Source organism: Acinonyx jubatus, chromosome D1 (genome assembly GCF_027475565.1).
Source record: "Acinonyx jubatus isolate Ajub_Pintada_27869175 chromosome D1, VMU_Ajub_asm_v1.0, whole genome shotgun sequence".
Classification (NCBI taxonomy): domain Eukaryota; kingdom Metazoa; phylum Chordata; class Mammalia; order Carnivora; family Felidae; genus Acinonyx; species Acinonyx jubatus.
Window position 1 is genome coordinate 90,298,801 of NC_069390.1, and position 26,923 is coordinate 90,325,723.

The following is a 26,923-nucleotide window of genomic DNA, read 5'->3' on the forward strand; positions in this document are numbered from 1 at the left end:
GGTGTCTACGTTGCAAACTAGCTTGGTATACATGGGAGATTTCCTAAAATTGACCACTTTACTCTGGTTCCTAGGAAACATACACTGAGGTGCTTAGCAAGGAAGGTTACAATGTCTGCAACTTACTTTTCAGTAATAACAAGAGTGAGCAAAATATATAGGTACATACAGAGAGAGAAAAGGCAAAAGTGGTAAGATGTTAGCAATAAGGCTTTTACAAGGGAGTTCTTTGCACTATTCTTACAACTCTTCTGTAGGGTTGATTTTTTTTTTTTTCCCAAAATAAAAAGTAAAAAAAAAAAAGTGTCAATATCCTCTGGACCCTCAGCGCTAATTGCGAAAAGACATACCAGGCGCTGTTCTAAGCCCTATACGTGCATTAACTCATTCACTCCTCACAACCAGTGTGAGGTGGGTGTTATTAGGGTCCCCACTTGACACAGAAAGAAATGGGTGCCCTCGATCCCACAGCTCCATCTGGCTCGGGACTGGGCTTCAGCTGTGGCATCATGGTGCCAACCCCGTAGGTCAACACATGAGGCCTGAGCACCTTCCTGGTGCCCTCTGCCAACCTCCGCTTAGCAAACTGACTACCCAGGGTAAGCATTCCTGGCACGTCCCCACCCAGCGTTCCCCTGTGGCTAGAGAAACAACAAGGAGCCCCCCACCCAATCCTGCCCTCCTACTGGTATTCTTAAAATAACAGCTTGGAACAATTTCGAACCCCCTCAAAACCCATCTCTCGATAATGTTCATAGTACAGCGGACCCCTGAACAACACAGGTTTGAGCTGCATAGGTTCACTTAGCGATTTTTTCCCCCAATAAATACAATAGAGTATCTCTTCCTTATGGTTTTAACAGCATTTTCTTTTCTCTAGCTTACTTCACTGTAAGAACACAGTACAGAATACATACAACACACAAAATATGTGTTCATCAACTGCTTCTACCATAGGCAAAGCTTCCGGCAACAGCAGGTTATTAACTTTGGGGACAGCTCAAAGTTGTATGTGGATTTTCAGCTGCATGAACGGTTAAGTTTGGGGGGAGTAGTTAAGTTTTCAGGGAGTTTTAGCCGGGAGTTAATTTAGAGGGAAGTGGGTTTTCAGCCGCACGGGGGACTGATACCCCTAACCCCCGCACCGTCCAAGGGACAATTGTACGTTAAGAGGACTTCCCTGATACTCCTTATGAAACCACTCCACCTATTGTGCTTTTTCAAACTTTGCTTTTATTTTTAATTCAAGGCATGCTGGCACACAGGTTAGTCACATGAAGCCAGAAGTTTCCTGCTTTTCCCCACACACCACTTTCAATTCTTCTTGCCGTTTCTTTGCTCGTGTACTTCCACAGTTTTAATTACAGATATTTTTCTATCTTGTTCCCCCTTGAATTCTCACTTTTACTATTACTTATTAACTTCCCATTACAGAGGTAAGGATTTAGCTTTTTTACCAGCTGTCAAAAGCATGTGTGCATGTGGGGACCCTCCCTGCACACTCTTTTCTCTCTTACCCCCTAATCTCACAATACAACTATTGTACAATTTTGGAGAAGTCAGAATAAAATGGTAACATTACCATGATGCTATAAATGCTTTCACAGCTGAATACTACGACTAGTTTTCCTTTTCAGCACAACTTTGGCTATGTGTAGTTAGTCATTACTCTTTTATCTGCTCACTTTTCTATTAACTTGTCACTAATTCATCCCTACATCCACTTCCGTTTATAGAAATCTCTTTTAAGTTTATTTGAGAGGGGTGGGGCGAGAGAGACTCCCAAGCAGGCTCTGAACCATCAGCGTGTAGAGCCTGACGTGGGGCTCCGTCTCACAAACTGTGAAATCTTGACCCGAGCCGAAATCAAGAGTTGGGACACTTAACTGACTGAGCCACCCAGGTGCCCCTATATAAATCTCTTAACGTTCAAACCCAGAAGAACACAAGCAATGTGTCCTCCCGGAGCCTCTGACCCACTCCAGCAGGTGTCTGTGAGGAGCTATGCCCGGGAGCTCGATGCACCACCATCTGGCAGCCGTCTCCCCTTCTCTCTGCTGCTGGATGTTTGGCTTCCTGGATCCCCACTATCTTCCTCTTTCCTGTTTGCATCTTTATTTTGCTAAAGCAGTGGTTCCCAAACTGCACTGTGCACCAGAACCACCTGACTGAGGACATCTGGGGTGGGCCAAGATGCCTTTTTTAAGAAGTTGCCAGGTGCAGCCACTGCCACTGGTCCTGGTTCCGGGACCACACATTAAGGACCACAACACTAAGGCACAAAGTCAAGTTGCTTCCAGAGCTGTGGAACAAGCGAGATACATTTAGAGACTTGGAACATCTGAAAATGTCTGTGTCCTACTGTCACAATTAAGAGTTTGGTGAAAGGGGCGCCTGGGTGGCTCAGTCGGTTGAGCGTCCGACTTTGGCTCGGGTCATGATCTCACAGTCTGTGAGTTTGAGCCCTGCATCAGGCTGTGTGCTGACAGCTCAGAGCCTAGAGCCTGGAGCCTGTTTCGGATTCTGTGTCTCCCTCGCTCTCTGACCCTCCCCCGTTCATGCTCTGTCTCTGTCTCAAAAATAAATAAACGTAAAAAAAAAAAAAAATTAAAAAAAAAAAGTTTGGCAAAAGAATTCTATGATGCAAAGCAGTGACCCTCAAAATATGAAAGCTCCACGATTTTCTAGATTGCGATGATGCTGTTGAGAAGTTTGAGGTCTTTCTGATCCCCATACCTTTGTACTGACCCGTTTTCTTGTTGTCCTCAATGTCCCAACCGTGTTGATGGGTCTCTGAGTGGTTTCTATTCATCCCCTGATCTGGGTAAATGGACTTTCAATCTCGAAAATCCCGTTCTTCAGTCCTGGAAAACCTTTTATTTCTCTGATTATTTTCTCCCCCATTTTCCCCACCCTGTCTTTCTAGAATGCCTATCTGAATATTTAATATTTAGCTTTTTAGATCCATCTTCCACTTTGCTTTTCTCTCCCATTTTCCAATCTGTGTCTTTTTTTTTTTTTTTTTTGAGCAGCAGGCAAAAGTTTATTAGAGCATAAGATCAGAAAGTAAGAACAGTAGGAAAGCTCTCTCTACAGAGGGGATGTTAGAAAGTGAATGCCCTCTGTGTCTTACCGCTCTAATTTTAAGGAAGTTTTAACTTCTTGTATTGAAATTTTCAGTTCTACTGTGCATTTAATTTCCAAGAGCTTCTTAAAAAAACTCCTTGTTGATGGTATCTTATTCTTATGCCTTTGATAGATCATTTGTCTCGGACGTTAACGACAGTTTTTGCAAATTTCTTCTCCCCACATAGTTTCTGTTTCTTCCGAGTTCTTTTCTTTTCCTTCCTCTCTTTTTCAACTGACACTTTCCTCAAGTCTGGTCACCCTTGCCTGTCCACTCACTCATATTGGAGGGCCGAACACTACAAAGCTGATGGGAAGCTCTGTGGACATACGTGTGTTCACCTGAAGCTTCATTTTAGGATGGTCAGGCTATGCCCTTGCATGACGGAATCCCCAAAGGTTTGTCTTCTCTCTTGCGCTGGTCAGATTCTCCACACGTGACTCTTCCAATCTCGTACATGGAGTACAAGCCTGGCTGACAGCATTCTGAGTGACAGGAAGGAGAAGCAGCTGGCGGGCAGGGGGAATGGGCACTAACACTGAATAGGTAAGCTTCCACTTAAGCCTCTACATTTCAGTACCCTGAGCCCCCCTCAACTGCACTGAGAACTCCAGACCTTATTTGAACCTCTGTAGACGCTAGATCTCTGGGAGGGGCTGTTACCAGTTGGGTGAAGTGGGACAGAATTTATGGGACCTGCTGGCTCAGGTTTCCCTCTCCCACATCCGTGAGGTCAGTCACTCCTCCTAGGTTTGTCTCCTCTTCCTTCTCTAGTCACTGCAGGATAACTTTTTGTAAGGCAATTTCTTTAATGTCATTTCTAGTGAGGGTTTTAGAGGAAACAGGTGGGCAAAATGCCCTCTTGTAACTGGAAGCCCATGTCCCTGTCCTTCTGTCTCCCTTATAATGCTTTATTTATTTTTTTTATTTGTGTGTGTTGGGGGGGGAGGGTCGGCGGGAGGAACAGAGAGGAAGACAGAAAATCTTAAGCAGGCTCCGCACTGCAGAGCCCCACATGAGGCTGGATCTCACAGTGCTGAAACCATGACCTGAACCAAAATCAAGAGTCAGACACTTAACTAACTGAGCCACCCAGGTGCCCCACAGTGCTTTCTTCTTATTTTTTAAATGTTTATTTTTGAGAGAGCACACGCGGGAGAAGGGCACAGAGAGGGACAGAGCATCTGAAGTGGGCTCTACACAGACAGCAGCAAGCCCGATGTGGAGCTTGAACTCACAGACCATGAGCTCAACAGACTGAGCCACTCAGGTACCCCGTAAGGCTTTATTACTATTATTTTTTAATGCTTATTTATTTTTGAGAGAGAGGGAGCAGGAGAGAGGCAGAGAGAAAGGGAGACAGAGAATCTGAAGCAGGCTCCGTGCTGACAGCAGACAGCCCGATGCGGGACTCGAGCCCATAACTGTGAGATCATGACCCGAGCCAAAGTCTTATGCTTAACTGACTGAGCCACCCAGGCACCCCCATAATGCTTTACTTTCAAAAATGCATTTTTGAAGTGTATGTGATGTACAATGTTCTATTAGTTTCAGGTGTACAATATATCAAATTTGACAATTCTTTTTTTTAATGTTGATTTATTTTTGAGAGAGAGAGAGAGCGAGCGAGCGAGCATGAGCGGGGGAGGGGCAGACAGAGAGGGAGACACAGAATCCGAAGCAGGCTCCAGGCTCTGAGCTGTCAGCACACAGCCTGATGCAGGGCTCGAACTCACAAACTGTGAGATCATGACCTGAACCGAAGCCGGACGCTTAACCGACTCAGCTACCCAGGCGCCCCATCAAATTGGACAATTCTATAATATTACTCAGCACTCCCCAAGATACATGTAGTCACCATCTGTCACCATACCATGTGATCCAGGAATTCCACTACTGGGTATTTACCTAAGGAAAACAAAAATACTAATTCAAAAAGACATTGGCAGCCCTATGTTTATGGCAGCATTATTTACAAGAGCCAAAATCTGGAAGCAGCCCAAGTGTCCATCAATAGATTAATGGATAAAAAAGGGGTGTATACATACACTGGAACATTACTCAGCCATTAAAAAAGAAATTTTTGACATTTGTAACAACATGGATGGACCTAGAGTATATTATGCCAAATGAAATAAGTCAGTTACAGAAAAACAAATACCATATAATTTTATTTTCATGTAGAATCTAAACACTAAAACAAATGAACAAAAAACCCGAAAGTCTGTTTCAGTTATAAAAAAAAACAAAAATGTCACGAAGAGGAAAGGTACAGCATCAAGGACATAGTCAATAATACGGTAGTAACACTGTTTAATACTTTCTTTTTCTTCTTAGCTGTTTATTACCACTTGACCTATTTGTTTATTTATGGTTCATCTCCTCCAACTGGACATAAGCTCCTTGAGAGCAGAGGCGTTGTTTTACATACTGTGTGTGCAGAGCCTAAAGCAGCACCTCATATGTATTAGGTCCTTACGATGCAGTTACAGAACAGAATATATATTATGCCATTTTACTTTTTAAAGAATGTGTGCATGCATAACTGCATACACATAAACACACACAGAAAAAAGCCTGAATTTCAGGACATGGTCCAAGATGTGGAACGGTTACCACTGGGTGGTGGAATTACACATAACTGTAATTTTTTAAATTAATTTGGGGGGGGGGATTTATTACATTTTCCAAAACAAATGTGGATCACTTATGTAACAAATACATTAAAAACTGAAAAATAAGCCCCTCCTTAAATAAGCCCCAGAGAGGTTAAGTGATTTGGCCAAGGCCACACAGCTAAGAAGGCGCAGAGCTGAGATGTGAACCCAAGCAGTCTGGCTCCTCTGTGCAACATTGCTTTCCCAGTGGCAGAGGGCCATTCCCTTTCAGACCTTTCCCTAAGAAGCCTGTCCTACCTCCGTGTTCTCCAAAAAGCAGCCCCATCAGATGGGAGAAACGTGATTAGTTCCAGTCCCTCCCAAAGACATGTAAACAGCTGTCAGCAAAACCAAAGGGCATAATAAGGTGCCAGAGAGATTGGGGCTGCAGACTGGGAGGTCTGGAAACACATCACAACGCAGGGGACCAACAGCAGCACTGGTGTCCTGGGACTGGGGAGGGAGTGGGGCAGGGGCACAGACGCGGAGGTACTCGGGAAGTACTGATCGCCAGGGTACACTGTGGCCGGATGCTGGGCGAGAACGGGCTCTGGTGGGGTGCACGGAGGGATGGAAGACGACCCCGCTCACACTAGGGGACAACGGCTGTTTCAGCTTATGTGCGTCGCGTCACCCCCCACTGCCCCCCACCAGATGACGGCGCTGGCTCTCAGGGAAGGAGGCCTGCGTGCGGTCCGAGCAGAGGGGCCTTGTGGTGGCACCGCAGCCCGTGCAGGGCTTGGGACGGCAGGGATGTTTTGGCATCTGCATCCCAGATGAATCACTGCCCTATACACGCATGTTCCTTCTCTCTGCAGCGCAGGAGGGCAGGTTGCTGTGCTCCTGGCTAGGACAGCTCGGTGCTGTCGGAAAAGACCCCTAAGAGTGTCCTGAAAGGCCTTCTCCAATAAAGAAGCCCGCCCCCTGTCCTCCGCCCAACTGCCTTCAGAGGCGGGGAGGCAGGGCTACGCAGAGGAAAAGAGCAGCTGCCTTTCTTGCTCTCTGCCAAAGCTGGCTTAGCCAAATCCCCAGGAAAACGCTGCTGCACATGAAACATGAAAATGCAAACCACAGACAGTCTGCTCTCCTTCCCATACACATGTTCAAACAAGACTGCTTTCCAGCCGTTACTGATGACTTCTACACGATGAGGTAATTCCTATGGCTCAGTCTGGCTTTTGCTCTCCTTTCATTATGATGAGCCAGTTTCAACTTATTTGACCCAGATGTGCCGGCTCGGGGGAGCCTGGAGAGAAGCAACAGCAAAGCAGGATCTGCGTGTGACACCCACCCCCACGTCCCCTTCCACCAGGGCCCGGGCAGAGCTACCCAGGTGATGGGCAGATGCCCAAAACTGGCGGGGCGCTCCATCAAAGAACGCTGGCGGAAAGGCCAGCAAGGGAGCGAGGCTGCAGGGTCTCCTGGGGACTTGTGTTATTTTCCCTCCTCCTGGGGATCTCCCCTGAGGTGTCCAGGGAAAGCAGGCTGGAGGCCGGAGAGGCGGTGGTCATTGTCCTGCACAAGCAGGCATGCTGCAAGTACTCCAGGGGAGGCCTGGAGAGACCCCCAGATAAAAAAAAAAAAAAACGGGGTGAAGGGTGTGGGCAGGGTCCTGCAGGCAGCTCTGGCCACCCCACAGCAAACCTTCGAGCCGCTAATGACCTGTCTCAATGAAAGCAGAGATGCTATTAGAAGCAGGGGAGAGGCAAATACTGATTTTTTAGCCAGGCCCTGGATGTGACAAGCTCCTTCCCTCCTTCTCCTCAGTTCTCCAATGCCCAGGAAGGACATATGACAGCCAGTGGCCCACAAGCAAATACAAGCAAATCCGGGGACTCTGAATGCCGCCCCAGGGCTGCCTGAGGTGGCCTTTGGCTACACGGTATCAGAGGTGGTCCTTTAGGAATGAGAAATGCTGCTACAGGATGGCTGTGGGACTTACTGCATTCCACAAAGTTCCATTTGAATAGAAGGACTGAGAACTGGTATCTAATGAGATAATGGAGCCACTGGTGGACAGTCCCACCATTAGGGCTGTGAGATCCCCCACGTTCCCACACACAGGAAGAAGCTATTCTGGGGATAAGCGGATCAGACTGCAAAAGCTACTGGACCAAACACTTGGGAGTTCCAAAACATGGCCCCTCTCTCAAAATTCCTGTCTAAAGGCATTTCCTTATTCACTCTGAGAGGGGCACAGGTACCCAGTCTCAGGGCAACATCAATGGACACTGCCACAGTATGAGTGTTGGTGGGAAGGGAGAAAGCCCAAGGCACAGGATACATCCCCCATCAAGATGGGCCCAGGCTACCAGAATTCTAGGTTATCATTCACTGAGAAGTATGGATCAGAAGGGGACAACGGAACCAGGCTGCCGCAGGCCGGCAGCCACAGCTGGAGCCAAGCAATGAAGTGGAACCAGCTATCCTGTGGGTAATCCGCCTTTGCCCACTGGTCCTGAGTAAGCTGACTTTTCTGCTGACTTGAGCCTCAAGACTGCCACAGAGTCTTGGGAACTTGCCCCATCTGGGAGACAGAGAGAAAGAGAACACCACTAGTGCTGGTGACTGCATCTCAGTCGTTCAGGATCTACTCACTTCTACTCATTTCTGAATGACATGGCTTCTCCTGGCTTCATGGAAGCCAGGTGTCTAAATGGAGAATTGAACAGAGGGAAGGGAGGAGACGGGGGCGCAGAGGAGGCAGTGTGCAAGGGTTCCCTGAGCTGAGGTGGCAGGGGAAGGAGAGAATGAGTCAATTAGACTGCCAAGGGAAAGGGAGAACCCAAGGTCTGGGTCAAGAATTTTACCCAGGCTGGGGTGCCTGCGTGGCTCAGTTGGTTAACTGTCCGACTTCGGCTCAGGTCATGACCTCATGGTTCATGAGTTCGAGCTCCACATCGGGCTCTGGGCTGACAGCTGGGTGCCTGAAGCCTGTTTCGGACTCTGTGTCTCCCTCTCTGCCCCTCCCTGGTTTGTGCTTTGTCTCTCTCTCAAAAATAAATAAACATTAAAAAAAATTTTTTTTAACGATTTTACCCAGGTGTAAGAAACCTTTCCATCTTGCCCATAACCAGTAAAGAAATCAAATTAGTAATCAAAACTCTCCCAAAAAACAAGAGTCCAGGGCCAGATGGTTTTCCAGGGGAATTCTACCAAACATTTAAGGAAGAGTTAACACCTATACTCTTGAAGCTGTTCCAAAAATAAAAATAGAAGGAAGACTTCCAAACTCTTTCTATGAAGCCAGCATTACCTTGATTCTAAAACCAGACAAACACCACTCTAAAAAGGAGAACTACAGACCAACCTCCACGGATGAAATAATCCTCAACAAGATATCAGCCAACTGGATCCAGCAATGCATTAAAAAAAATTATGCACCATGACCAAGTGGGATTTATACCTGGGATGCAGGGCTGGTTCAATATCTGCAAAACAATCAATGTGATTCATCCCATCAATAAAAGAAAGGACAGGAACCACATGATCTTCTCAATAGATGCAGAGAAAGCATCTGACAAAATACAGCACCCTTTCTTACTAAAAAACCTCAAGAAAGTTGGGATAAAAGGATCCTACCTCGAGATCACAAAAGCCATATATGAAAGACCCAATGCTAATATTATCTTCCATGGGGAAAAACTGAGAGCTTTCCCCCTAAGGTCAGGAACAAGACCGGGATGTCCACTCTCGCCACTGTTATTCAACATAGTATTGGAAGTCTTAGCCTCAGCCATCAGACAACACAAAGCAATAAAAGGCATCCAAATCAGCCAGGAGGAGGTCAAACTTTCACTCTTCGCAGATGACATGATACTCTATAAGGAAAACCCAAAAGATTCCACCAAAAAACTGCTAGAACTGATTCATGAATTCGGCAAAGTTGCAGGATATAAAATCAATGCACAGAAATCAGATGCATTCCTATACACCAACAATGAAGCAGCAGAAAGAGAAATCAAGGAATCGATCCCATTTACAATTGCTCCAAAAACCATAAAATACCTAGGAATAAATCTAAACAAAGAGGTGAAAAATCTATATGCTGAAAACTACAGAAAACTTATGAAAGAAACTGAAGGAGACACACAAAAAAAAATGGAAAAAGATTCCATGCTCCTGGATAGGAAGAACAAATATTGTTAAAATGTCGACACTACCCAAAGCAATCTACATATTCAATGCAATCCCTACCAAAATAACACCAGCATTCTTCACAGAGCTAGAACAAACAATCCTAAAATTTGTATGGAACCAGAAAAGACCCCGAATAGCCAAAGCAATCTTGAAAAACAAAACCAAAGCAGGAGGCATCACAATCCCAGACTTCAAGCTATACTGCAAAGCTGTAATCATCAAGACAGTATGGTACTGGCACAAGAACAGACACTCAGATTAATGGAACAGAATAGAGAACCCAGAAATGGACCCACAAACGTATGGCCAACTAATCTTTGACAAAGCAGGAAAGAATATCCAATGGAATCAAGACAGTCTCTTCAGCAAGTGGTGCTGGGAAAATTGGACAGTGACATGCAGAAGAATGAACCTGGACCACTTTCTTACACCATACACAAAAAGAAACTCAAAATGGATGAAAGCCATTCTGTCAATGTACGACAGGAAGCCATCAAAATCCTCGAGGAGAAAGCAGGAAAAAAACCTCTTTGATCTTGGCCGCAGCAACTTCTTACTCAACATGTCCCTGGAGGCAAGGGGAACCAAAGCAAAAATGAACTATTGGGACCTTATCAAAATAAAATTCTGCACAGCGAAGGAAACAATCAGCAAAACTAAAAGGCAACCGACAGAATGGGAGAAGATATTTGCAAATGACGTATCAGATAAAGAGTTAGTATCCAAAATCTATAAAGAACTTATCAAACTCCACACCCGAAAAACAAATAATCCAGTGAAGAAACGGGCAAAAGACATGAATAGACACTTCTCCAAGGAAGACATCCAGATGGCCAACCGACACAGGAAAAAATGTTCAACATCACTCATCATCAGGGAAATACAAATCAAAACCACAATGAGATACCACCTCACACCTGTCAGAATGGCTAACATTCACAACTCAGGCAACAACAGATGTTGGCGAGGATGCGGAGAAAGAGGATCTTTTGCATTGTTGGTGGGAATGCAAGCTGGTGCAGCCACTCTGGAAAATGGTATGGAGGTTCTTCAAAAAATTAAAGATAGAACTACCCTACAACCCAGCAATTACATTATTGGGTATTTATCGAAGGGATACAGGTATGCTGTTTCAAAGGGACACAAGCACCCCAATGTTTATAGTAGCACTATCAACAATAACCAAAGTATGGAAAGAGCCCAAATGTCCATTGATGGATGAATGGATAAAGAAGACGTGGTGTGTATGTGTGTGTGTGTGTGCGCGCGCGCGCACACACACACATGCTGGAGTATTACTCGGCAATCAAAAAGAATGAAATCTTGCCATTTGCAACTACGTGGATGGAACTAGAGGATATTATGCTAAGCAAAATAAGTCAGTCAGAGAAAGACAAGTATCATATGACTTCACTCATATGAGGACTTTAAGACACAGAACAGATGAACACAAGGGAAGGGAAGCAAAAATAATATAAAAACAGGGAGGGAGACAAAACACAAGAGACTCTTAAATATGGAGAACAAACAGAGGGTTCCTGGAGGGGTTGTGGGAGGGGGGGATGGGTTAAATGGGTAAGGAGCATTAAAGAATCTACTCCCGAAACCATTGTTGCACTATACGCTAACTTGAATGTAAATTTAAGAAATAAAATAAAATAAATTTAAAAAAAGAAAGAAACCTTTCCATCTTGAAATGAAAAGATGTCATTCTACTGTCTCTCCAAGCCCCAGAAGAGGCTTGGTTCACTGGTGTCACAAGCTCTAAAGCACCCAGGGAGAAAAGTAGGCAGAAATCTGCCATCGTCAGGTGGCCTCAAGGGATGAAACCAAAGGAGCAAATACCCCTTTTCCCCTACCTCATTTCAAAGTCCAGCTAATGTGAGGAGCCCACTCCACAGCTCTGTCTACACTATTACCCTCACCCAGAATACCCCTTCTACTTCTCACCCTCCCATCACCAAGTCTAGCCATCCCAGGGGCTACCATGTCCCCAGCTGTGGGAGAAACCACGTCCACACACTCCAACCCACCGGCTCCCAGTATGCACCCCTCCGTGCTACATACCCAGCTGGCTCTAAGCAACCAGGTACAGAGGACAGGAGGGGAAATGAGGCTGGAAGCTGGAATCAACCAAAGGGCTATCTAGAGAACAGCTGCACCAACTCGTTTCACCCTGTGCCACAACACCGCCCCAGGGGCAGCCACGTCATGCCAGCTGAAAACAGGAGGGCTGTCCTCCAAAGGCATCAAACCACGGACCAGAGCAGTGGTAGGCAAGCTTTTCTGGAAAACGTGACAGCAGATATTTTAGGTGTTGTAGGCCATGCTGTCTCTTTCTCATTTTCTTCTTAGTTTTTTGTTTTTTAAACAACCCTTTAAAAATGCAACAACCATTCTTAGCTCACAGGCCATACGAAAAGCAGCAGGCCAGATCTGGCCCATAAGCTGGAGTGGACAAGAGAGCGTTGAGGGCTCCAGAGCGTGTGCTGGTACGTCTGGAATGCCACTCAAACTGCACCCTGAGGCATGGCCAGCCAGCCAGCCGAAAAGGCCCGCTCCCCATCCGCACGGCAATGGGCCAGACACTCATCCAGGAGAGGCCTGTTGTGGAAATAGACCTACCAAGTGGATAGCAGACAAAGCCCATATCAACTCACTAGACTATCAGCCTGCTTCTTCATTTGTAAACATCGATGAGCTAACGTTCACCAGACGTTAAGAGAAAACCAGCAGCCTGAAAAAGAATGGCCAAAATAAACAACCAGAACCAGATCCCAGAGGAAATGAGATCAGGGAAGGGTCAAGAGATAATTCTGAAAACTATTCTAATTAGTGGGTCAGAGAAAGTCAACCCAGTTTGGACCCTGTAAAGCCAGAGCAAGATGCTAAGAAAATGAAACAGAGAATCAGAAGGAAGAAAATTAAAAATATGACTGCCAAATTAAGACCTCCACCAGGAGGTCTGGAAGATAAAGTTAAGACAATCTACTGGCCTGTAAAAAGAAAAGACCTAGATGGGAAAAGCGGGAGAACACAGGAGCAATACACAGGATCACTCTAGGAGTCTCACACCTAAGAGGGTTTCCAGTAAGAGGAAAATAAAGGAAACAGGGAAGGAAATCATCAAAGAAATAACGGAAAAAAAATGTACAGAGCGGAAGAATGACATAAGCCTTTAAATCAAAAGGGTCCAAAAGTACCGAGCACAATGAATGAAAAAAAAAAAAAATCCAACCTCAACACGGCCTTACGTATTTCAGTACACCTAAGATAAACAGAGCATACTAACATAAGCTCCAGAAAAGGAAACTGACAAAGCAGGGGGGAAAAAAAGAAGAATGAAAATGCAAAACCAAGTTAATTGTAAGGAAGTGAAAATCGAACTGGCATCAGATGTCTTGTTAACAACAATGGATGCTTGAAGTCAACAGATCAGTGTCTCCAATGTTTTGAGGGAAAGAAATTTAAATTCTGTATTCAGCCACGCATCAATCAAGAGTGAGGGCAAAATGAAGGATTCAAGGTTTACCTTTCATGTGTTCTTTCTGAGGAAGTACTTAAAGACTACACTTTAGCTAAACAAGAGACTAAAACCAGAGAGAAAGACATCAAATCCAGAAAACATTGTATCTAACTCAGAAGAGCTGTGAAAGGAAGTCTCAAGTTGACAGCCATGCAGCATGCTGAAAGCATCAACTGTCCAGATTGGAGGAGCAGGAAAGAGTATTCTGGAAGCAACATTTCCAGGAAGGAAGGACTTATCATGTAATGAATCATCAAACCAGTAGCTGGATAATTTCAAAAACAGAGTAAAGGCTCAGGCTTCTTCCTGCCACAAGTCAAAAAAAAGAGGGGGGGGGGGCAGGACAACTAGAAACTTTATGAAATGAAAAAGGAAAAGCATAAAATAATGGTTCAAATAGGAAATAAACTAAAAACAGCATGACTTGGAAGAACGTGTTGGGATGTGAGAACAGAGAATCTGTTTGACCTATACATCAGACACATCCCGGGGGCATGAGGGTCCACTGCACAGGGCAGGTAGGAGAGGAACCAGAGCCCTAACACACTCTGTGTGAGTGTGTGGCACACATTAAACTGGCCACCAGACTGTCTGGCAACTCAGAATCAGAGAAAACACACAAGACCTGATTACAATCATGCAACAGAAAATACCGTGACAGTGTGAAGTACAAGCATGGCTGACAGAGAAGCTGGGAGACAGCAAAGGCCAGAGGCATGGGTGTTCTTACCCGACAGAGTGACAAAGGGACGCAGGGCTACAGGTTTCAGTATGTGTACGATTCCAGAGGCAATTTTTTAAGACTCTAAAAGCAATAATATAAACATAAATATTGGAAGGAGAGGGGAGACAGGGCAAGGAGAGTATAAAGAAGCCTAAACCTCTCAATTTCCACTGTGGAGGACTGATAGGGTCAAAATTGTACAAATCAAGAAGTTGTATGACCTTATTTTTCAGCTAAGTGTTTGGAGGAAATTACCAGAAGCACCAAACCCATAAATTCTCTTCATGGTAGTTGCTTCTGGAAAGCAGGACCAGGGTGGGGCAGAGTAGTATAAGAGCCTGTTCCTGGCCATGTAGATAAGCCCCTCAGGGCTATCTGATGAGCTGACCATGGGACTGTATGACTGTGATAAATGGCCTAATCCCACCACAGAGGTTTATTCAGTAGGTCCAGATTTGTATTCGAGAAAGCTCTTTAAGCAATCCTGATGAAAAGTTCCAGTTAAGAATCACATTACTAAATAAACGTCGAGTTCCATTCAAACCTGAGAGACTGTGGTTCCACGATCTCATATGATACAGAAGTCCACTGAGGTGGGCTAGCCAGCTATTGGATTCCTCGTTTTTCTTTCAGAGAAACTGAGTCCCAGGGCAATTCCATGACTTGCGCTGGTGTCACCTCCCGGCATGGGGCTCTTCAACACCCCCGCTCAGGTGGAAACCCGTCTGGTGAGACTTTCCCTGTGGGTCACTGCTCACAGAACTCTGGTCGTTCAGCTCAGCTGCAACGGGAGGCCTGCCGAGGACACCCACAGAGGAGGGAGCGACAGGCCTGTGCCAGCATGTGCTGGAGTAGAGCCCACGGAGCCTGGTACCAAGCCTTCTCTTCCAGGTGCTGGAGGACCTCCCCACATTGCCCTCTTCTGCCGGGGCCGGCACCGTCCTGGCACATGCTCCAGCACAGCACGGGCTCCCCTGTCCACAAGAGACAAAAGAGCTAGGCTCTGCCACTTCTCTGCTCCAGAGAGAAGGACAGAAGTCTAGTGCCCAAAACCCAGAGGAGGGGGGCTTTAATCAAACACTTAATTTCAGCAACAATGTCTAGAAACCAAATTTGAGAATGAAAGCAGAGCCCTAAAATGTAATGGGGGAGTGTTCTTAGTTCTTCTAAGGACCTACTAGTTTTTCTTACGTTTTATTGGCCAATACGTTATATGACAACAGCTAACAGCAGCTGTTACACACACGTGTAAAACAACAGGTGTACACATATGCACACATTTATACACGTGTGTATATGTACATAAATATAAGGGGCGCCTGGGTGGCTCAGTCGGTGAAGCGTCCAACTTCAGCTCAGGTCATGATCTTGCGGTCTGTGAGTTCGAGCCCCACGTCAGGCTCTGTGCTGACGGCTCGGAGCCTGGAGCCTGCTTCCGATTCTGTGTCTCCCTCTCTCTCTGCCCCTCCCCTGTTCACGCTCTGTCTCTTAATAATAAATAAACGTTAAAAAAACTTCTAAACAAATAAAATAAAATAAAATAAAATAAAATAAAATAAAATAAAATAAAATAAAAATAAAAATAAATATAAAAATAGGTACCATTTGGGGCACCTGGGTGGCTCAGTCGGTTGAGATTCCGACTTCAGCTTAGGTCATGATCTCACAGCTCGTGAGTTCGAGCCCCGCATCAGGCTCTGTGCTGACAGCTCAGACCCTGGAGCCTGCTTCTGCTTCTGTGTCACTCTCTCTCTCTGCCCCTAACCCACTCGCATTCTGTCTCTGTCTCTCTCAAAAGTAAATAAACATTAAAAAAAAAAATTAAAAAAAAAAAATAGGTACCATTTGAAGACCTAAAATAAAACAAAAGAACACCCGTGCATGGAGCGTGCAGTCCAAGAAACAGAGCCTTACCAGACTTTTGACATCCTTTCTGCCCTGCCTCCACCAGCGATAATCACTTTGCTGAATCAGGCATTAATCATTTCTTTATCTTCTAAATTCTATTACGTATGCATGTATCCCTAAGCAGTATATGGTTCAGCTCTGCTTGTTTTCAACTTTATCTAATTGGAATCACACTGTGTATTCTGTGTCTTGCTTTTCTGGCTCTACATGGTGAGATTCTTGACATGTATAGCTGTAGTTCATTCATTTCCCCTGCCTGGAAGAAGCAGTCTGGTGTAGGAAAACACCTTGATTTACTTATGTATTCTACTGTTCGCTGATAACTGGATTGTTTCTAGATTTTTGTATCATGAACAATGCTACCAGGGAATGGCTAGTTTAAAAAAAAAAATTTTTTTTTTTTTTACTATTTATTTTTATTTTTGCGAGAAAGAGAGACAGAGCGTGAGCAGGGGAGAGGGAGAGACAGGGAAACACAGAATCTGAAGCAGGCTCCAGGTTCTGAGCTGTCAGCATAGAGCCCCAGGCAGGGCTCGAACCCTCGAAGGGAATAGCTAGTTTTTAAAATGCTCCCTCCAAACAAGCCCTCACTCTGGACTCCAGGGGTCCTGGTTTTGCCTCTGTAAGGAGCACAGGGAGGAAAACCGTGCCTGTAGCTAAAATACTAAAATGCAGAGTTCTCTGCAACCGAAAGACGATGTGATTCCCAGGTTCTCTCCACACCCTGCCCTGGCCTCACTCCCACACAGACGCCTTCTCCTCCTCTGAACCTGAGATTCCACACCCCTGCTCTACATCGGGGAAAACAATTGGCCTTTTTAGACACAGTCTGGATTTCTGAGTCACACCCCTCTCTCTACTATCTCCCCCCCCGTTCTCCCCCAGGTAAGGGAGAACAGAGATCCTGATGAAAGGGCTCCATTGATAGGCCACGGGTATGAGAGCGTGAGAGCCGGAAAAGCAGATGATCCAGGCTCTGCCCTGCATGGATGGCCAGGGAAGCATGGAGATGCCAGCCATCTGGCCTACCCGGCCTTCACATTTGCCACATGGCCACAGGGGGAAAGAAAGGAGACCTGCCCACGGTCAGGGCCAGGCACCTAATGTACACTATTTCCATTTAAGGCCCATACAATCTTAAAGGTAGAAAAGTAATAATAGAAAATGACTAACGCTTACCAAGTACACAGATAAGCGAGTCACGGGCCATATGTGCTTTGTGTCATGAGCCATAACCCATGACTGTGATGACGAAATTAATTTAGGAAGTTAAGACCAGCATTTAAATGGAAACAAACAAGACTGGAATTAAGTTGGAAATACTGGTGACTGTCCGGTAAAGTAAGGGTTAAGTACTGTTGTGTGAACCTTCTGTGTCCCTCAAATCCACTTACATTTATTCACAGGTACTGGGTCCCAATGTAGAATGTATCTCTCCTTGTGGGCAGAGGCGAAAACATTTTATGTCATTTATTTCATAACAGTCCTGAACTAACCTAATTTAACAATAACTGGAGCTACTTCCCCAACTACATCTGTATCACACACCACAGACATCAACTGCCCCCTCAAGCTCCTGACAAAATGGCCTCTTTTCTGTTCCTCTTTCCTCGTCCAGAACACATGCTGTGCCCTGAACCCTCTCCCACCCCCCTCACCAGCTCTTAGCACAGCTGGTTCCTTTCCATCCTGCAGGTTTCGGCTGGAGCGTCATGGCCGCAGAGAGCCAGCCCCTCTCCTGCCTGTGGCCATGTAACACTTGTTTCCTTGTTTGCTGTCTGCCTCTGTGCCCCCAGCTACCACTCCAAGGACAGAGCGAGTATCTGATGCACTCACCGATATATTCCTAGCACAGCACCAAACATGAGCAAGGCACTCTGTCTCTGTTAAATGAATACAAAAACTTACCAAGTCTTCACAGCTGGTAAAGGGACAAAGCCAGGATTCCAGCACAGATTATGTCTGACTCGAGGCTTGCTCTTAACCTCTGCACTACATTAAAACTCAGAAACAGCACAACACTGCCTTGGGCCACACCGCTAGTAAGTAAGCGTTAGCACTGGGACAGGACTCGAGCACGTCCAACTCCAACGCTCATGCTCTATTGTGTCAACAGGGTGGGGGGCCATGAGTGGCTCAAAGGGGCAGTCTCTTATAGTCAGCTGAGAATTTGGAAGGGATAAAGGGGGAGAATGCAAAAATCATCAGGCTGGTAGGGAAGAAATGAGTAGAGAGATAACAGAAGAAATCAAGAGAGCAGGTAGCTCAGAAATCGAGGGGAGGGGTGCCTGGGTGGCTCAGTCTGTTGAGTGTCTGACTCTGGATTTCGGCTCAGGTAATGATCCCAGGGTCATAGGACTGAGCCCCATGTTGGGCTCCACACTGAGCATGAAGCCTGCTTAAGATTCTCTCTCTCTCCATCTGTTCCTTTCCCCTTCTCGCATGCTCTCTCCCTCTCTCTCTAAAATAAAGAGAAAAGAAAAGAAAAGAAAAGAAAAGAAAAGAAAAGAAAAGAAAAGAAAAGGAAAGAAAAGACTGAAAGAAAGAAAGAAATTGAGGGGAGAAGGGCTTCCCTACGCAAGCAATATTGTGGGGAAGGAGGTCTGGAGGAACAGCCAGAGTTGGCAGAAAAACTCAAAGCAGCAACTGTGCAGGGGGCTCAAAGGGCTGAGGCCGCAGGAACCCTGCCTAAAGGCCTCTACAGGCAGTGTTAGCAGTTGGTGACTCTGAGGTTGGAGAGGTGGGGCGGAGAAGGCTCCTGCACACAGGCCAAAGGAGCTGGCCAAGGGAATGCTTTGGTAATGCCGCCACCTTGTGGCTGTGGAATGCTTTGCCCATAGGAAAAAAAAAAAACCGGCTAAGTTAGTTTGTGGGTTCATTTTCCAGCAGCATTTATTGAGCACCTAACATGGATCGGGTTGCTGGGGACCGGAAATGGGTCTGACATGGTTCCAAATTTCAGGACCTCTGTCCCTACATCCAGGTGGTGACTAAACCTTGTTCAGTTTACTTCCCTCTTTCATAGTAACTTGTAGGGTGTCCTTCCCCAAACAAGACTGCAGAACAGAAAGGGTATCCTATTCACTGCAAGTTACAGAAACCAGCATAGAACGCAGCACATGAGAATAATCATAGCGGCTATTATTTAATATGGGTTAAGTGTTTTTAAAAACATTGGCACACCTGGGTGGCTCAGTCGGTTGAGCATCCGACTTTGGCTCAGGTTATGATCTCACAGTCCATGAGTTCGAGCCCCGCGTCGGGCTCTGTGCTGACAGCTCCGAGCCTGGAGCCTGCTTCGGATTCTGTGTCTCCCTCTCTCTCTGACCCTCCCCCATTCATGCTCTGTCTCTCTCTGTCTCAAAAATAAATAAACATTAAAAAAAAATTTTTTTTAATACAAAATTAAAAAAATAAAAAATAAAAACATTAGCACATGGGGTGCCTGGGTGGCTCAGTTGGTTAAGCGTCTGACTTTGGCTCAGGTCATGATCACACGGTTCATGAGTCTGAGCCCCACATAGGGCTCTGTGCTGCCAGCTCGGAGCCTGGATCCTGCTTCGCATTTTGTGTCTCCCTCTCTGCCCTTTCCCACTTATGCTCTGCTTCTCCGTCTCTCTCAAAAATAAATGAGGGGCGCCTGGGTGGCTCAGTCGGTTGAGCGTCCGACTTCGGCTCAGGTCATGATCTCACAGTTCGTGAGTTCGAGCCCCACATCAGGCTCTGTGCTGACAGCTCAGAGCCTGGAGCCTGTTTCGGATTCTGTGTCTCCCTCTCTCTCTGCCCCTCCCCCGCTCATGCTCTGTCTCTCTCTGTCTCAAAAATAAATAAAAAACATTAAAAAAATTTTTTTTTAAATAAATGAGTATTAAAATAAATAATAAATGAATAAAGACATTTATGTGTCTGAGTCTCAAACAGCTTACCTACGTGGGAGCTCCGGAGAGAGAGGTCAGGTAGGCGCTTACTGCAATGAGCCTGAGGTTCGTGGAGAGGGCAGGGGTGGAGAAACAAACACAGGCAGCACCGCACACAGATGGTGTTTAAAGACCAGCACTTCTCAAAGTCCGATGTGCCTACGACTCGCCTGGGGGCTTGGCTAAAATGCAGATACTAATGCTGACTTCTGAAGCTGGGTCTGAGATTCCGCATGTCTAATGAGCTCCTGGGTGACAGTAATACTGCTGGTCCATAGACCACACTTGGGAGTGGGAAAAATCCGGATCGGGTTAACGAACTGTGGCCAAAAGGTCAACTCCACCGCATGGCCTGTTTTTCCACATACAGCAAGCTAAAAGTGGTGTTTTCTTTCTTTTTTCCCTTCCCCCCAGTCACAATGGAGAACTTTACTGGACTTGGCTCAGCTCGAGAGCCTTGCAGGCCCAGCACGCTGGCCCGCGGCTCTGCGCAGCCAGAGCTGGAGGACGGGATTCCATCCGACGAGTCTCAGAGCGAACGGTAACCCCACAACCCAACACTCTACCTAAGATTACCTAGTTGGGAGACAGGGCTGCACCACGACGCATGAACAGATCAAATCTTTGTTAAGTAAGAAACATCCAGTGAAGAGAAAACGACAATTTAATTCACCCGTCTACACACAGCGCTCTAGGGCAGATGAGTGGGGGTGTCTGGCCTGGGTGGGTAATGAGTGGGCCGGGATGTCCACGGCACCGGGCAAGCAGGGGCCAGGCCAAGGGTAGCAGACAACAAGCACCAGGACACTGAACTTTTACAAGACTGACTACTGGGGGGGGTGGCTGTCCCGTGCGTGCGTGTCAAGCTGTTCGTTTCGGAATGAGGGGGTGGTCTTGACATCGCCTTCTGTGGCTGGTGCACTCAGAGAGAGGCTACTTTGTAGGGAGGATGAGGGCAACAAGGAGACCGCAGGGGCCGCGCATCTTGGAGAAGATGAGGGTCAGGATCATGCCCATGAAGAGCAGGGGCTGCTGGGCCATGCCATGCACACCAGAGTCCCCACAGCCACCAGCCCGCTCAGGCCAGCACCCAGCTGGAGGAAACTCCTCTGGAGACTGCTGCCGTCATTCAGGGAATCAGCGACAAGGACCACCACCACTAGCCCGTAGATAGCGATGATACCAGCAACAATGTGGGGATGATGGACTTCACGGTCGGTTCTGGCTGCATGACAGACATGGCCACGATGCTGGGCCACTCTTGGCCATGCCGTGGGCAGCACCCAGGGCGCTGAAGACCATGGCGGCCAAGGTGCCCGTGAACGTGAAAAAGGAGGTGTACTTGGGGCCATTCTTGGCCTTGAACATGCCTGCGGGTGGGGAGAGGGTGAGCTCAGGGGGTCAAGGGGGCGGCGAGGATGGGCCGGGCACAGCAAGCGAGTGGGAGGTGCACAGTCAGGTGGCTATGAAGGTGACCCGGCTCGTCAGCTGCTGCACCCTGAATGAAAATTGCATTTTCATTTTTAAAGCAGTGGTTTAAAAAAAAAAAAAAGAAAAGGGGCGCCTGGGTGGCTTACTCGGTTAAGCATCTGACTCTTGATTTCGGCTCAGGTCATGATCCCGTGGTTTGTGAGACCAAGCCCTGCATCGGGCTCTGACAGCATGGAGCCTGCTTGGGATTCTCTCTCTCCCTCTCTCTCTGCCCCTTCCCTGCTCGCGTGCTCTCTGTCTCTCTCTCAAAAATAAATAAGCATTAGCCGCTCTGGAAAACAGTGTGGAGGTTCCTCAAAAAATTAAAAATAGACCTACCCTATGACCCAGCAATAGCACTGCTAGGAATTTACCCAAGGGATACAGGAGTGCTGATGCATAGGGGCACTTGTACCCCAATGTTTATAGCAGCACTCTCAACAATAGCCAAATTATGGAAAGAGCCTAAATGTCGATCAACTGATGAATGGATAAAGAAATTGTGGTTTATATACACAATGGAATACTACGTGGCAATGAGAAAGAATGAAATATGGCCTTTTGTAGCAACGTGGATGGAACTGGACAGTGTTATGCTAAGTGAAATAAGTCATACAGAGAAAGACAGACACCATATGTTTTCACTCTTATGTGGATCCTGAGAAACTTAACAGAAGTCTATGGAGGAGGGGAAGAAGAAAAAAAAAAAAAAAGAGGTTAGAAAGGGAGGGAGCCAAAGCATAAGAGACTCTTAAAAGCTGAGAACAAACTGAGGGTAGATGGGGGGTGGGTGATGGGCATTGAGGAGGGCACCTGTTGGGATGAGCACTGGGTGTTGTATGGAAACCAATTTGACAATAAATTTCATATTAAAAAAAAATAAGCATTAACAAAATGTTTTTTAAATAGATAACAATAAAAAAACTTTTAAAAGGACGAATATGTGACAGAGACCATTTATGGGGCTCATAAAGCTTAAAATATTTCCTCCCTGGTCCTTTACAGTAAAAGTTTGTCAATCCTGATCTAGAATACCATCCAGGGACAGGGTGTATGGCTCTACAAGAGAGAGAGGAGTTCTGAACACTAAAAAAATTTTTATAACTTCTGATCACCATGCCTAGCTTGGGGGGAGAAAATAAAAGTATAATGCACTCCATGTATGCTAATGTTTCTGCCAAGACCCCGAGCCCTGCGAAGGATGAGCTAACACAGGAGGCTGCCAGGTGGGAGTGGGCAGCACTGGAGAAGAGGCAGAGAGACATTTGGGGTTGTCAGTGGGGAGGAAGACCTGTAGCGAGCAGATGACTGACTGCCTCTTTCAGTCTTTAACTCAGGAAGAAAAAAAAAAAAAAGACAAAAAACAGAAAGACAGGGCAGTGGCCACCACCACTTGTGTGCAAGATCACAGAAGTACTGGAAAAATTACATGAAAAGGAAAGGCTGGGCATTCCACAGGGTTTCTCTGTGCAGCAGAACCTTCTGTATTTTGGCTGAGAGAGAGAGGCACTGGGGAAGATGAGAGAAAGGGGTGGTAGCAGGATAATGACCTCGGAGCCTATAGTTTGGGGACTGCCCCGAGGGGTGTTTGGCTACAGAACCTTCTGTCGTGCTTCTGCCACCCCGTGTGGAGGACTACATTTGCTTAAATGTCAGCTCCTGAGAAAGTAAATACAGCTGTCCATTCCCATCAACTCACACCCATCAATCTGGCTCGCTTTCTGTGGAGGACCAGGCTGTTTTGCCTTCAGATGTGAACGGTCTGCCGGTTTCTCATCAAGTGTTCACATGCATCACCAAAGGACAACAAATAACGGCACCCTTTTTTGGGGGTGCAGAAAAGATCAAACCTACCAAAAAGCCTGCGGCAGGGTATCTGTAAAGGCAAATTGTTCCTCAATGCTGGAGGACAAATAAAAAGATAGAAGGATATTACAGAACCACCACATGCTACAAAGCAGATCCCAGAATTTCCTGGTTGGAAGGAACCTTCAAGGTCGACCTGTGTCCTTCACGCTTCCGACAAAGCTGCTTGTTAAACCTGACCAGCTAAAGGCAAAAAGCCCACATCGTGCCTGGCTTTTGACATGGAAGCTGAAATCAATTCTTCCTCTTCTTAGTAAATAAAAAATCCTGGCAATCCAAAACAAATCTCTGCCTTTTAACCAATGAATTCCTTCCCTTCCCAAGTCCATCCCCCTCGATCACACTCCTTTTCTCAGGGACGAGAAAGTGAGTTCTTTCAGGGAAATAACTGATCTTTGCAGCACCCCACACACTGCTCATGGTGCGTGAGTCCTCTGTCTACTGACAGATCTTAGTTTTTCTGCCCCCCATGGGCTGTGATCTTGGATAAGTTACTTAACCTTTCAAAATCTCAGTTCCCTCAGTCCTATCACAGCAGGGCTATTCTGAGTACTAAATACAATGATACATATAGGACACTTAGAATGGTGGCTGGCACAGTAGTAAGAGTTTACTAAGTGTTGACGACCACTACCATTCAATTAGTAGACATTCTACACCACGAATCACACTACCTCCCCAAAATACACTACACCAACCTCAGCACTGACATTCCTTTGTTATGAGGTCCCATTCTGGGCTTCGCAGGATATTCACGAGCAGCCCTGGCCTCTACCCTCTAGGTCCCAGCGGCTCCCCAATTTTCCCAGTTCTGACAACCAAAACTGTCTTCAGAGATTGCCAAGTGTCTCGAGGCGGGGGCGGTTTGCACAAAATCTCCTCCGCCTTCCACAGAGAACTATTGAACGAGCATATGCAAATCAGTTTTGCAGAGTAGCCACCACACCCCCTAATTTCCCACCAAACCCCTCTCCCCACATGAAGCCACTTTAGACACCACTTGCTTACCACTCAGCTGCCGTGGAGGAAACAGGTGATAGGTGCTGTAAATATCATTGGAGAATTGCAGCTGGAGCTCAGGGCTGCCCATCAGGAGCGGGGCCACCTGCTCCACCTGAAATGGTGTCTTCTCCAGGATCACAATGGCATCCTCTCCATCCCCGTCCCCAGAGGCCTCATTTACCTGGAGGCAGAGACACCATCGGTGAGCCCAGAAACAGAAACAGTAGCTCTGGGGCCTCCCGTTCCTTCTCCCAGAGCAGGCATCTCATTAACCCAAATGCCTGTGCATTCACATCTTTCTTCTCAAAGATGCAAAACTTCTCTACTTTCTTCTGCTTCAGACTTGGAGGGCCTTTGTCAAATTCTCCCCATTGCACAGATGAAGAAATATGTCTAGAGAGATTAAGTGACTTGCCCAAGGTCACATGGACAGTCAGTGTTGAAAAAAGAAACTAGAGGGGTGCCTGGGTGGCTCAGTCAGTTAAGCGACCGACTCTTGATTTTGGCTCAGGCCACGATCTCACTGTTGATGAGTTCGAGCTCTGCGGTGGGCTCTGAGCTGACAGCGCAGAGCCTGCTTAGGATTCTCTCTCTCTCTCTCTCTCTCTCTCTCTCTGCCCCTCCCCAGCTCTCTTGAGCGTTCTTGCAAACACTCTCTCAGAAATAATAAATAAGCATTAAAAGAGAGAGAGAGAGAAACTAGAATCTGGGTATCCCAGTTAACTCCTACCTCAAAGGTTCTTATGGCTAAAATCTTCAGCAAGTGCTGCAGACTGAAGACAGGTGGAGTTGAGAGAACTAGACAGAACCTTTGTAAAAAAACAAAACAAAATAAGACACAGAGAGGCATGGTAGCCCAGGCCAAGGTCCCCCTGATCCTCCCCAAATGAGAGCTCCTGCTAGGGGTTCTGAGGAATCCTAGTAACCTACCCTTGGCTGGGCCTCCTCACTAGTTCCCAGGATGGTCTCCAGTCTCTTCTCAGTCCCTTCTGTAGAGCTGAGCACATGGTATTAGGGACAGCTATCTACCAGATATTCTGCATTCTCAAAATCAGGGATAGTAACTTACATCTCTACATCCCCAGCACCTAGCTCAGTGCTGTCAGTGCATGATATGTGCAACTGAATTCGCAGTTTAATAAACTGTCTCCTCTGTTAGGTCTGAAATCCTGCACACCTGGGATCCTATCTCCTACAGTCTCTACGTCGTTCCACAGATGATCCAGCAACACTGCGTTCCTAGCACCTCTAAATTCGTTCAGAGAATACAGGATGACTGGCTTGGAGAACTCGACACGTGATTTTTATACAAGTGTTAGTTACTTCTGGTAAAGGAGTTATTAAGAAAACCCTACGCCTGTTGATTTCCTTGATTCTACGAGTAGACTTGTCTCCCGTAGCTCCCCCCCCACACACACAATCTAGTGGTACACTTTTCCCCCCCGCCTCCAGGAGTGCGATTGGTATTTTCCGGCTGAGCTCGGGTTTAAAAAAAAAAAAAAAAATCCGTCTCCAAGGCGATGATTGATTGGCTCACTCCGACCCAGGGTTGCCTAATGGTACCTTCCCATGGAGAAAAATGATTTTGTCCCGCGCGGACTCCCGCAGCACTTTTTTCACTCTAAAGCCGGAGAATGGTAAGCGCACAGGAGCGGAGGTACCATTCTCAACGCCCGCTTCCTTTGCCTCTGTGCTGGCAGCTTCCGCCTCCTCGGCGTCCAGTTCGCGCTTTCTCTTGCTCGGTTGAGTCGCTAGGTCCGCCATGCTTCCCGGTTGGAGCTGTGCGCCTGCGCAAACCCCAGCCGCGGCCCCGCCCTTCTCAGCGCAGAGGCCGCCGCAGCTTGTCTCTTCCGCGAGGGCGTGACGACTACAACTCCCGAAGTGCTCCGCGAGGAAGCCAGCCATGGTCCCGGCCCTAGGGAACCTCGGAGCGCTGGTTCGTGTGATCTGTCTGCAAGGAGCGTTTTAAATTAAGGCTGCTGGCTTTTGTCCCCTCGCGCTGACCGGTCCGAGTTGAGCCTGGTGCTGAGGGAAGAGAAAGGAGACAGCGAGTCCCTAACCAGGCCGGCTAATGATGCTGCAGAGGAGGGGGCACTCGCCGCCCCGGGTGCCAGAGCTAGAAAACACCCTTTGGACTCTGTGGGTGCTTTGACACCTGACACACCGTGGGTTGGATACTGACGTTTTTATTGAGAATTATGCCAACATTGCGTAGCGTGGAAGGAATGTTTCTGAAACAGAGCTGTTGAGCCAATCGTACTTCTTGGTCGATTTTCGATAGGAGAGCCATTAAACCATTTCCATTTTTCACCCATTTTCCACCCATTTTCATTTCACAGAAATTTTCATCTTACTCAGTGCTGAAAAGAAAGGTAAGTGAACAGGGCAGAAATGCATGTCCACCATCTTCTTTTCTACCAGGCTAGGGGCTTCTGCCTCCTGTGTTACCTAGTTTGCCCGTAAATCTGCTATGCTATTCTAGAGATGTGATTTGCAGCTAGAATATGAATCATCTATCAGAATTTCTTTTCTTTACTTTTTTTTTGCCATATAAAATTTTCACTTATAATTTCTCCCTTTTTAAAT

General features: G+C 46.6%; 1 protein-coding gene and 1 pseudogene across 4 annotated transcripts in view; both read right to left on the bottom strand.

Annotated features, from left to right (window-relative positions):
- DCPS (decapping enzyme, scavenger) overlaps positions 1–26,353 on the bottom strand; it is a 45,793-nt gene extending 19,440 nt beyond the window's left edge. The window contains exons 1-2 of one of the 4 annotated variants that reach the window (XM_027036876.2): positions 25,901–26,164; positions 24,344–24,518 (exon numbers count right to left, since the gene is read on the bottom strand). In XM_027036876.2, coding sequence (XP_026892677.1) covers positions 24,344–24,518; positions 25,901–26,101 — 376 coding nt within the window. In that variant the 5' untranslated portion in view covers positions 26,102–26,164. Of the gene's footprint in view, positions 1–24,343; positions 24,519–25,900 lie in introns of all 4 variants that reach the window. The other 3 variants (XM_027036874.2, XM_027036875.2, XM_053203897.1) reach the window with 3 other exon arrangements.
- On the bottom strand, positions 15,766–24,324 carry LOC128311904 (V-type proton ATPase 16 kDa proteolipid subunit c-like; annotated as a pseudogene).
- Positions 26,354–26,923: the final 570 nt, after the last annotated feature.